The sequence below is a fragment of the Leuresthes tenuis genome, unplaced genomic scaffold, assembly GCF_036924035.1.
Source record: "Leuresthes tenuis unplaced genomic scaffold, fLeuTen1.0.hap1 SCAF_5, whole genome shotgun sequence".
Taxonomy (NCBI): Eukaryota; Metazoa; Chordata; class Actinopteri; order Atheriniformes; family Atherinopsidae; genus Leuresthes; species Leuresthes tenuis.
Genome location: NW_027325359.1, coordinates 20510910 through 20523956, shown reverse-complemented (window position 1 = coordinate 20523956; position 13047 = coordinate 20510910). Strand labels below are relative to the sequence as shown.

Here is a 13047-nt window from a genome sequence, read left to right as displayed (position 1 = left end):
TACCTTACAGTGTAAAACATGATCAAAATGAGGTGCCTCCATGCTGAGGTCTTACCTGTTTGAACAATGTTTTTATATTACATCTTAAGTTGCTGCCAAGTGTACTTCTTCCCTGTGGGATTGCACCTAAATGAAATAAATTAATAGACTACCATTCGAGCAGTTTTCCCCTGTAATATTATTGTGATTGCAAAGGACTACATTTACTTAGGCACTGTACTGTACTTAGCAATGTTCTCCCAGGCCATCTCCCTCTCTTTTGCATCTACAGCGGGTGTTGCACTTCTTTCTAAAAACTTGTTGAAATTTGTTGTATGAGCGCATTAAGATTTCCAATTCGAGGTTGGTGAAAAACGTAGCCCTCCTCTTCCCCATTGCCATGGTGACTCGTTGAATCGTGGCTCCATTGACGCTGGCTTTTTATAGGTTTGGCGCACATGGTCAACTCAAGGTGAAACTACTCATAGTTGACTAAACTAACTCAAATCAGCATTTCTGGAACCGAAAACTCAGTTTTCTATCTCAGAGTAGATCAACTCAGAGTTTAGGATTATTCTCAGTTTGTTGAACCTGCTTTGTGAAATGGACCCCAGGGATACCTGCTGAGAAAGAGAAACACAAGTTAATGACAACAATAATGTTATATGTACACAAAAGAGAACAGAGTGTGGAAAGGTGCATCATGGGAGGTCCCCCAGCAATCTAGCCCTTTAGCAGCATAAATATGGGATGTTTCAGGGTTACCTGAGCCACGGTTAATTATAAACTTAATCAGTAAGTAAAGTTTTAAGGCTAATCTTTAAGGTAGAGAGGGTGTCTGCTTCCTGGACATATACTGACAGCTGGTTCCACAAGAGAGGGGCCTAATAACTGAAGGCTCTGCCTCCCATTCTACTTTTAGAAACTCTAGGAACCTGCAGTTTGAGAGCGAAGTTCTCTGTTTGAAAAATATTGCACGAGATCTTTAAGGAATGACAAAGCTTGGGCATTAAGAGCTTTACATGTGAGGAGCAGAATTTGAAATTCAATTTTGAATTTAACAGCGAAAAGAGCTAAAACTGGAGAAATATGATCTCTCCTGATAGTTCTCATCAACTCTGGCTGCAGCATTTTGCCCATAAATGCATTTCAATCCAATCGATCTATTTCAATCCAATCACGAGGAAGAGTTAAGTCAAACTACCGTATCTTCATCATTAAAATTTGTCTTCTGTCCTCAGAGGTGTTGATGTTCTCCGTGCAGCCCTTCTCAATGGAAGAAAGTTGATTCTGTTTGTGTTTCCTTTATATTTAGACACAAATGAACTCATGCAACAACAGTTCTCCTGAATCTAATTGTCTCGAGTCTTTAAAAATTTTTCATTACAGGGCTACTAGTTCTAACCAGTTGAATGCCACCTGCTTGATAAGGAACTGCTGTTTAATTTATGAAAATGTTGCCAAAGAACAAAATAAAAGTTTTACATTAGAGCTTTATGTCCTGCTGCACTCAAACGGTGGATATATCAGCAGAGCAGTATCTTGGAGGACAACACGTACAGCAGATTATACAGATCAGAAATCGTCATGAGCACCTCCTCCTGGAGGTTTGGATCCTGATAATAGAGACCACATGGAGGAACTGGGAAAAAGTGCTGAGAGTATGAACCAGCACTGGATGAGTGTAGGAAAACGGATTATTTAATGTAATGATAAAGATTAAAATGCAGATGTCTAAATTGGTAACAACCTGTTATAATTAACTGCAGATTTTATGGAAAAATATCTGCTAACAAAAAAGATACTTTCCCACCAGCCACTCAACTATTGAAAGTTGCATAATTAAATTAAATATTTGGGGGAGAATTTAGGATGTCTCCAGAAATGAATAAAACATTCAGTAAGTTGATTAAAGGTCTGCATATCTCTATATGTGAGACTGCTCTGCTGTTAACCACAATATCACTTCAATGTGGCCCTAAAGAACAAACCAGATTGTATGAGAAACAAAAAAATGATTTCACTGTTTCAGACTTTATGTAAATATGCGATTGTAAATTAAACTCACATGTATAAAACCATGGTAAAAAGTTGTGAAGAGTGAGTAGTGCCACATACTTAACATCCCTAGTCAAAGCCACTCTGTTTGCAAGAAAAAGTCTCATAATTCAGCATTCAAACATCAGCAAAGATTTTTTTCCCCTTATCAAGGAACATACAAGTGTGCATTTAAAAAAAAATTTAAATAAATAAATCTGCAAGTTTATGCATTTATCCTACTTTAGTGGCAGTTTGTTTTCTGTTCATTTGACATTGAAATCACCTCTAGCAACACATTTTCAGTGAGCATCAAGTATTCCTGCATAATCAATTTTTAATATATGGCATTGTACATGTTGTCAGTGTAAACTATTTATTCAACTCTGCCACTCGTCTCCAGTAGAGGACAAGGCGACCCTCAGCATCATCTTGACATAAAAACTTGTTCCTGTGTGTTGAGCTGTGAGTTTGTTGGTATACACATGTCAGATATGTGAAGATGTTCTGAATTTAAATGGCGTGAAGAAGCTGACTCGCAGCAGTACACAAAAAATCCTTTATTGTAATTTTTTTTTTCTCTTCACTTTTTAATGATGGCAACTGATCACCTCTTTTTGTACAACAAAAAAACAAAAAATAAACAGCTTTAAATGATTGAAAATCCCCAAAACACAAACATATCAAATAAAGTCAAAACCAACTCTGGATGTCACTGTTCTGCCTTCTTGTTTTTCCTTGTATGTTCTGTTTGCTTTGAACTCAGATCTTGGCACAAAGGTGCGTCAGTCAAGTCCAACCTATCATTCTGGGTTTAAGTTCAGCTGTTTATGTCTGCATGGAGGTCTGCTTTTAGTGCTGGTCCTGGGACAGATTCTGATCCAGTTGGTTGGGGTCAGATGCGAGTGAGTTGGTGCCAGAGGCTGGACGGCAGGATGCTCTCCACTTTCTCCATGATGAAGTTCAAAGGAGCAAACAGAGTGCTGAGGAACTGCAGGGACATAGAAGAAAAGCAGTCACAAATGTCAAACAATTTACTGAGCCCCCAAAACACACCACACAGGACTCTTCATGAACCATAATAAAGGTTTGTCTTTTTTAGTCAAAAAGCTCTGGATCGCAATAGTTGTTTTCACACATGCACAGCAGCCCCAAAATGTTCTGGTGTGGCTGCATGCGAGACAGCCAAGGTTTGTCAACAGATTAATCTCAGAACTAAATAACACCCCAATAGTGAGGAGCACTGAGAATAAGTTCAGTTATTCTATTAAAGCTGAATTAATTTCTTATAAATATGTTGATTTTGTTCAATTAACTCTACTAATGCTTAATATTTTAGCATCTCAAATTTCCTACGCTTAAGTCATTGTTTGTATTGTCTGGAACGGCTGAAGGGTTGCGCGTGGGTGTGATGGTTAGCACCGTTGCCTCACAGAAGGAGGGTTCCAGGTTTAACTCCTGACTGGGGCTTTTCTGTGTGGAGTTTGCATGTTCTCCCTGTGTATGCGTGGGTTCTCTCCGGGTACTCCGGCTTCCTCCCACCACCCAAAAACATGCATATTATAACCTAACATGGATGTTTATTATTATTATTATTATTATTGGTGACTCTAAATTGACCCTAGGAGTGAGTGTCAGCATGCATGGTTGTGTGTCTTGTTCGTCTCCGTGTAGTCCTGTGATGGACTGGTGACCTGTCCACGGTGTACCCCGCCTTTTGCCCAATGACATCTGGGATAGGCTCCAGCCCCCTGGTTGGATTAAGCCGGTATAGAAAATGTATGGAACGGCTGAGTCTCTTTTTGAAGCAAGTAAATTTCTAGCTTTTCCAACACTGAATCACACACCGCAACTTCAAAGGACTCCAAAAAAAAGATTGATGTGATCAGAGTTCATACAGTTTAGTTGGGTTTCATTTTTCATTTTTGACACCCAGTGGTTTTCTGAGGTCACACAGTGAGCTTTTAAATGTCTAATACGCTGAAGCGCTGGATGTTTTTTTTTACTATGGCAACACAATGTAAGTCAAATAAATAAAAAAAGACAAAAACCAAAACATTTAAACACCATCTCTAGAAAAACAGGGTTTTTTAGCTGAAGAACAAGGTTTATTCAGTGGATGAAAACATTTAATTTTGCTCACTCTGTAGTGAGTAATAATAGGAGTAAAAACTCCTACCTCATGCTTGTCTCAAAGATGAAAAACAGACCTTGGGACTGAGACAGTGGAGGGATATTTTCAAAGAGCTGAATTAAAGATGTATGAGAATCACATCAAGGTCTCATTTTGATTGTCGCTGGGTTCAGTTATGTTGAGGAGAGATGGGCAACAAAGAAATATAATTTTTAATATTCCTTTGTATCCGACTGAACATGATCTAGATGCTATAGTCAGTTGATGATGTTAATGATTTCACATTATTAACACAAAAGCAGTTTTGATGTTTATCCTTTGTATTACAAACACTGCATGGTACTGTTTCATCGGTTAATTGAAGTCTTGGAAAAACAAATTTTCTATTTCCTCTTTGTATCTGGCTGCAGAAGCCCTGTGTCTAAGCAGCTCTCTGTAATGTCAACAACCATTGAGGAGAAGGTGGAGAGGAGCAGAGGGGTGATAGAGACTCCACAGGAGCAACATGGAGGTCAGGTAGGTTCCAACTTTGTCAGATTGCAGATAAAAGCTGAGAGGGTTGGCAAGGGAGCATATAGTAGGCGGTTTGACGTCTGACTCGCACTTTGGATCACACATCTCTGTTTGTGCTTCAAAGAGCACTTCAAAGCAAAGATGTGTGTTCTGTGTGTTTGAACTATGCGCTCAGGGAGAGATCAGCCAGCGAGTCAAAATGTGGGAACCTCCAACAGATTCTGACTGGATATCAACATGTGACCACGTCAATACACATATTTAATGTTGCCTTTTATAAAACAATTCCCACAAATTCGAGACAGTTAAGCAAGAAAAGACTGCAAAGGAATCAGATCAGTTCTTCTGTTTTAATACTGAAATCAGTGTTAGAAAATGGCTAGTCTGATACCAGCAATCATTAACCTACATGTATACAGTAATAATGGATTAGTTGTGTATTATGAGGAAACTGCATATCTCGATTGGCTTTAACCTCATGATGGTATTGTTGTTTCAAAGATGCACTTATTAGATACAATGACAAACAAGCCTGGTTTTATTTGACTATAGTGACACGCAGCCTCAAGCCCATAGATTCTCAAAGACCGCAGCATTGACGATGGAGTTGGAGCCGGGCCCCTGAGAAAAAAATGTGTTGGTGAGGAGAAAAGGCGGTTTCAAGATAAGTGGACGAATGCGTACTTTATCGTACCTTACGGGTCGGATAAAGTTAGGTGCCTGATCTGCAAGCAGATTAATGCAATGCTAAAAGAGTTCAATATAAATCACCTTGAACACATGAAAAGATGCTACACTGCACAGCAGTCAATGTTCACAAATCTGGCCAAATCCAGTAAAGCTGTGACAGAGGCCACGTGGTTATTTGGGGAAATATTCTGTTCCCCCAAGTAACTTTCGCAAGAAAGGAGCAAATGTGTTCAAATTCACAGGAATAGCTGAGTATCATGAGTGGAATAAATTAACCAAAACATGAGATGATTGGTGTTAGGACACGTATTCAGGACAGTGCCATGGTCAACGTCAAGAATTCTTATGATCATACAGTGAACACTCTAGGGCCACCAACACGTCAAAGTTTTAAGTGCATTCAGCTGTATAACTTTGGACTCGTTGGTCCAAATTCCACAAATGAGGTACCGTTGGAATCCTTGGATCATGATGAGTCCCTATGACGTCAATTTCCGACTAATTAGATTGTCTGCCATTTTGACGCATAGAATCTTCAGACCAAGCCCCACAAAAGTTATCGTGTGGATTTTTTAATTTCGCTTCAATTTGCCCGTAGCAGCCAATCAAACTCGGTGGCGACAACACCAAACAGGGTTGCCATATCTCGGCAACCGTTACATATTTTGACTTTTAAGACAGATTCATGACCACGTCTTTGACAGGCCCAAGAATTTTGGTGTCCTTTGACCTTTAGGGGGCACTATATGTAGCATTTTTGCTCATATCTTTGGACCCGTTGGTCCAAATTTCACAAATGAGATACCGTTGAAATCCCTGGATCAAGACGAGCTCAACTAATCCTATGACGTAATTTGCGCCATGTTGGATTTTCCACCATTTTGAATTTTGTCAAAAACAAGCTATTATGATTACAGAGAGCACACACTTTGTCTGATTCGCACAAAACGTGGTGGCTATGGTCTTCAGGCCATGTCTGGCTGATGGCTTACGTTTCATGTCTGAACTCTAGCCCCACAGATATGTCAAAGACCCGTTGGTCCAAATTTCACAAATGAGGTTGGAATCCCTGGATCAAGACGCACACATTGCACCCTATGACAGTCATTTCTGTCATAATGGATTTTCCTCCATTTTGAATTTCATCAAAAACCTGGTGTCGTGTTGCTGCTCTCTGAGAAAGTGGCCAACAACGGAGGTGAGAAACTAATCAAGTATCACTGTATAATACACCAAGAAGCCCTTGCTGCTCAAACGCTTGAAATTAAACATGTCATGGACATTGGACTTCAGGAAATTAACTGTCTTCACAACAGAGGTCTGAATCACCACCAATTCAAAACTTTTTTGGAGTGATCAGAGGCAGTTTTTGTTGACGTCATATACTCAGCCGTCAGGTGGCTGAGCAGAGGTGCCACACTGAAGCGTTTTTTTTTTAACCTGAGGAAAGAAATAAGAGAATTCATGGAGTCAAAAGGATAAGAAGTCACACAGTTAAGTGACACTAAATGGCTCTGTCACCTAGTACTCCTTGTTGACCTGAATACTTGTCTTAGCAATCTCAATGTGAAGCTGCAGGGCCATGGGAACCTCATTTCCACACTATTTGACAATGTCAAAGCTTTCCAGCGAAAACTTCAACTTCAACTGGACAGCTCAAACAGGGAGATCTAAACCATTTTCCCACCTGCAAGGCGCTGGCAGATGACACAGGCACAGATGGGTGCCACGTTTTACGTCACCTGCGTTCAGACTAGAACCATAAAACAACTCAGAGAGGATTTCGACCACCACTTTTCCTACTTCAGGGACCACAAAAGATCATTTAACCTCCTCCAAAATCCTTTCTCATGTGTCCCTGAGGAAGAGCCTGGAGAAATGCAGTTTGAGCTCATCAACCTGCAGGAGAGCTCCGAGGCCAGAACAGCATATAGTGACAAGAAACATCGAATTCTACAAAGGACTTTCCCTATCCACATACCCTGCACTTCGCCAGCATGCTATCAGAATGGTCTCTTTATTCAGAAGCACATACATTTGTGAGAAGACCTTCTCCACCATGGCCATCAGCAAATCCAAGCTGAGATCCAGGCTGACAGATGGCCATCTGCATGATTGAAGAGTTTCAGTCAGGATTCAGAGTGCATCATAGCACAGAAACAGCACTGGTGAAAGTTACCAATGATCTCCTCTTAGCCTCTGATAGCGGACTTGTTTCTGTGCTTGTCCTGTTGGATCTCAGTGCTGCATTTGATACGATCGATCACAGCATTCTGTTACAGAGACATGTTATTGGGATTAAAGGAACTGCATTAGGCTGGTTTAAGTCATATTTATCTGATAGATTCCAGTTTGTTCTTGTAAATGAAGAATCTTCCTCACACGTTGGAGTAAGTCATGGAGTTCCTCAGGGTTCTGTGCTTGGACCGATTCTTTTTACTTTATACATGCTTCCATTAGGTAACATTATCAGACAGCATGGCATAAATTTCCATTGTTATGCTGATGATACTCAGCTGTACTTATCTATGAAACCAGATGAAACCAACAGGTTGGTCAGACTACAAGCCTGTCTTAAAGACATAAAGACCTGGATGACTCAGAACTGTCTGCTTTTAAATTCAGACAAAACTGAAGTTGTTCTCTTTGGACCTGAGCGCTTCAGGGAGAAATTGTCTAGTTATATAGTTACTCTAGATGGTATTTCCTTGGCTTCTAGTTCTACAGTGAGGAACCTTGGAGTTATTTTTGACCAGAATTTATCATTTGACGCACATATAAAACTGGTTTCTAGGACTGCCTTCTTTCACCTTCGTAATATTGCTAAAATCAGGAACATCCTGTCTCAGGGTGATGCAGAGAAACTAGTCCATGCATTTGTTACTTCAAGATTGGACTACTGTAATTCCTTATTATTGGGCTGTCCCACATATTCTCTGAAAAGCCTCCAGCTGATCCAAAATGCTGCAGCCAGAGTTCTGATGAGAACTAACAGGAGAGATCATGTTTCTCCAGTTTTAGCTTCTCTTCATTGGCTCCCTGTTAAATTCAGAATAGAATTTAAGATTCTTCTTCTCACATATAAAGTTCTTAATGACCGAGCTCCATCATATCTTAAAGATTTAATTGTAAGGTATTTTCCTAACAGAGCACTTCGCTCCCAAACTGCAGGTTTACTTGTTGTTCCCAGAGTTTCTAAAAGTAGAATGGGAGGTAGAGCCTTCAGTTACCAGGCCCCTCTCTTGTGGAATAAGCTGCCAGTAAATGTCCGGGAAGCAGCCTTTCCACTTTTAAGATTAGGCTTAAAACTTTCCTTTTGGCTCAGGTAATCCTGAAACATCCCATAGTTAAGCTGCTATAGGCTTAGACTGCTGGGAGACCTCATCTGTCACACCTTTCCTCACTTTTTTCTCCCTGTTTAATTTCACAATTGATTTTATGTACATGTGACATTATTGTGGTTATTAACGTATGTTTCCCTGTTCCAACAGATATCCTTTGAATGGCGTTATGGTGTTTTTCCCCCCTCTTTTCCCTCTTTTCTGTCTTCTCAAACCCCAGCTGGTCGAGGCGGATGGCCACCCTTCCTGAGTCTGGTTCTGCCAGAGGTTTCTTCCTGTTAAAAGGGAGTCGTTCCTTTCCACAGTCGCCTCAGGCACGCTCAGGACGGGAGATTGGACTGAAGACAACTTTCGGTGCAATCTGTTGGTTTCCTTAGCTAGGATATACATTTTTTGAATTGGCTCTATATGAATTAATTGGATTATGATTACAATGAATTGAATTCCAATTGGCTTGAATTGGACTATATTACTTAAGTGCCTTGAGATGACAATTGTTGTAATCTGGCGCTATATAAATAAAATTGAATTGAATTGAATTGAATGATGTCCTTTGTATCACAACGACGGAGATGGACATCAGAGGAATCGTGGCTAACCAAAAACAGCACCACAAATCCAATGCCAATAAAGAAAAGGTATGTTGAACTAGTAACAAATATTTATTTGTAGTTATTTGTTTAGCTTCTATTTTAAAAGTTTGTTTCTTTCTGACGGCGGCGACAACAACAGTAATATCGTCTCCTTCGACTTCCGGGTGATGATCACAGGAAAAAGTCTTGAGCTTGCGAAGAACGCTCGATCCTATCCACTGTCGTCTCCAGGCACGTTAAGTGGGCAATCGGATCGAGTTATCCCAGGGTCTTAATTCGATCGCAAGTAACCCGATCCGATTCGATTTCTTGTCGGATTAAGCTTGTTACATGAGCTGAATAACTCAATCTTATTGTAATTTAGCCATTAATCCGATCTGATTGCCCGCATGTAACCGCACTGACTGTTTTCCAGCCAGGGAAGTCTGAGCATTTTGTAACTTTTCAGAGAAAGAGTTTCTCTTCAGCTGCTGTAGTCATGGATGTGAAACAGTGCTACAACAGCTGACATGAGGCAGTGAAAGTCTGTTTGTTTAGAATCTTGAGTGTCAGATGTTCTCATGGGCTTAAGATGATCCAACTCAGTTCCAAACAAAGGCAAAACCAAAAAATTTATTTGGGAATTGCCAAAAGCACTTTCTACTATGAGTACGAGAAAAGAATCATACGCTGTGGCCTTTGGTAAGCAGTCTCAACTCACCGCCCCTGGCTGATTTTGGATAGATCAATTGGATAGAATTGTACTGCATCTAACTGGGCTTGTATTGAAATGATTTACTTTCTCGTCAAAGTTCCTTGAGATGACTTGTGAATTGGCACAATATAAAGTGAGCTGAAGTGAATTAAACCTAAGCTGCAGTAAATTATTCAGTTTTTATGTCAAACTGTTTGAATTTAGATTTTCTGACATTGATAAATGAACCAGGTCTAATTTCATGTGTTTTTGGCTGCTCTCATGAGTTGAAAATGTTTTGGGCCTAAGGTGGTGCTCTTACTTTCTTTAAGGTTGTCAGGTCTGTTTATGAATGAAGTGATGAGCGATTCCTTCACTAATGTCGGTGAGAATTCAGTCCTCTGTGAAGGAGCAGGTGTGTGAGTCTGTCTGTGTGTGTGTGCTTTACAAGCACTCAGCAGGCAGATTTATTTGCTGATAGTGTCACATCAAGTATGAATGATGACCTCACCCACATTCCAAGTTCACAGGGAAAGGCAGGAGGAAGAGCACCCCCCCCACTGGCAGCTACAATACAGAAAAAATGGAGAGCCAAGACAAGACATTTTGTTCCGAAAGTGACTTAAATAGAGAGGTAAAGAACCATGAGACAAACTGTTTTCCAGCTGGTTTTATAGAATAGAAGTTTTAAGACCTGCCATCGCAGGATAAGTGCAGGATAAGAGGAATGTTTCATCAATCACTAAAATCACAGTCAGGAGATTATCTACAAGAGAGCTGTGGAATTAATGTGATTTAACTTACAAAACAAGTTTGTGAGCATGTCTGTGTGTACTCACAGCTTTAGCAAACACACCCATGAGTTCAGGGAACTGGTGTGTGAGCAGAGCCAACATGGCGGTGAAGGAGCAGAGACCAGCGGTGAAGAGGATGAAGAAGGGCAGCTCCTTCTTCGGGTAGACTGACACCTCATGAAACACTGCTTCCACGTGGGAAAGATACAAACGACACAATATTAGTTTCAAGCAAATAATTTTCATCAACTACAATCAGTTCAGCTATATTAATTAATTCCTCACCATCACCACAGTCATACTGTCCATAATAGTTTTCGATATAAGTTACATATAAGTACACCCCCACACAGAAGCCAGAGATAACTTTACTCCTTTTTAAAAATCTATAAACAAACCCCCAAAACTGCCAAGTTAAGTGACTAACAAACCAGTTCTCATGTTTAATGACAAAAAATCTTGAACATGATGGACGAGTCCCCTTTTTTTCCAGTTTAAACGCGATAATATACAATATGCGTTTGAATGTGTGCTAATTTCGAGGAGAAAAAAGGTAATCTGCTTCACTGCTGAGTTAAGGAAACTTGTGAAGGCAGCAATGTGAATAAAGCTCTCTGTCATGCAGACGTGTCTGATTAGGTTACTGTCAACTCGGCCTGGGCCGATAATCAATAAATCAATTAATCGCACGATAAATTAAAATGAACTCAATAATTTTGCAGGCCCTGATATATTGCCATGCGCATGCATGTTTTTTCTTCTCGTCTCTCGCCTGCAAGCACGCTGCATGACAAGAGGGTTCACTCTGTGCTCGGTCTCAGCACCTGGGCGCGTTTGTTCCATATTAGAATGAAAGGAGTGAACCCTCTTGTCAGTCATCCAGTCTCTTTATCTCTGTGGGGGGAGGCTGGGCCGGTAGCATTGAGCACACAGAGTGCAGCAAGTGAGCCTCATGTGGAACAGCGCGAGGAAAAAAGATGATTGCAAAGCCAAATGCCAATGCCTGGGTGTGGGAATATTTCGACTTTAAACCGAATGAGCAAGATGAGCCCATCAATGTCGAATTTGCTGAATTTGTTCAAAAGTGGTGGCAACAAAAAAAAGGCAACACAAGAAACTTGCATGCCCACCTAAAGCATAACCACCTGACCCAGTTTTCCCAGCTGGGGAAAAAAACTGCACCTCGAGATGCAGAGCCTTCGTCCCGACAGTCACTGAGGCGTTTGGTCAACAAAGTAAATATAAACAGAACAGTGCAAAATGGTGTGCGCTCACAGAATTTTTATTCAAGTGCAATTTTTGCTAACAGAGACTGAAAGTCCATTTAATTTTTTTGTTTGTTTTTTGTTTGTTTTATTTATTTAGGATATTTAAACGTTCTTAAAATTACAATGGTGTAAAACACAGAAATAAAAGTTTATTGTATTCGAAAGGGTGTGCATTATTATGATATACAGTATTATCATGTTGACAATAATATCATTTATCGACAATAATTTGATGGACAATATATTGTCCAGCAAAATTTGTTATCATCCCAGGCCTACTGCCAACTAACAGCTCTGTACAGTCTGCACTGCAGGATCTCACATCCAAACACACATGAGTGGTGCTGCTGTGGGGAAAAAAGACCCAGCTGCAGCTACTCCTGTGTTGGCACATGCATTAACAGCTGACTGACATGTAATTTGTGTGTCACTTTTGTTTAATGAGGCTGTTTAAGTAATTTAAAAACTCAATTGTGTGTTGTAGTGTGTCAGAAACACACAATGAAGTGTGCTGCTGTTTGTGGCGGGAGGCGAAATGAAGGCTCATGTGTGAAACAGACGAGCTGCTGAGCAGACAGCAGGATGACGCCTTCAATCACCCATGTAAACACACAAACACACACCACTGCTCAGCACTCTGCTAAGAATATGTCTCACTGACAAAAAAATTCTTTGATTTCAGAGAATTGGCTTCTACAAAAGAACAACTCTTGTTAATCTGGCAATGAATTGCTGAATTATTGAGTGATGGTACTGCAACTACAGCCTGCCATTTTTTTATTTATTGTTTTAACCGTAGCTAAGTATGTCAGAGTGACTCAAGTGATCTTGACAAATACACTTTGTATGTGTGTGTGTGTGTGTGTGTGTGTGTGTGTGTGTGTCTCAGGGCGTCTCTTACTGGGTAGCAGCTCTCTGTCAGCGGTTTCTGTGCAGATGGGGTAGGGATAGAACAGGTGACCTTTCTCCAGAGGATATGGAATCATTCTAAATGCTGCAAACACACAGAGGACATAAAGACTGGA

General features: G+C 40.4%; 1 protein-coding gene across 5 annotated transcripts in view; it reads right to left on the bottom strand.

Moving 5' to 3' along the window:
• Positions 1-2258: 2258 nt before the first annotated feature.
• Positions 2259-13047, bottom strand: part of LOC140307517 (suppressor of tumorigenicity 7 protein homolog) — a 58148-nt gene continuing 47359 nt past the window's right edge. For 2 of the 5 annotated variants that reach the window (XM_072386442.1, XM_072386446.1), the window contains 3 exons: positions 12924-13016; positions 10800-10942; positions 2259-3007 (listed from right to left, as the gene is read on the bottom strand). In XM_072386442.1, the coding sequence (XP_072242543.1) occupies positions 2912-3007; positions 10800-10942; positions 12924-13016 (332 nt within the window). In that variant the 3' untranslated portion in view covers positions 2259-2911. The remainder of the gene's footprint in view (positions 3008-10799; positions 10943-12923; positions 13017-13047) is intronic. The other 3 variants (XM_072386443.1, XM_072386445.1, XM_072386444.1) reach the window with 3 other exon arrangements.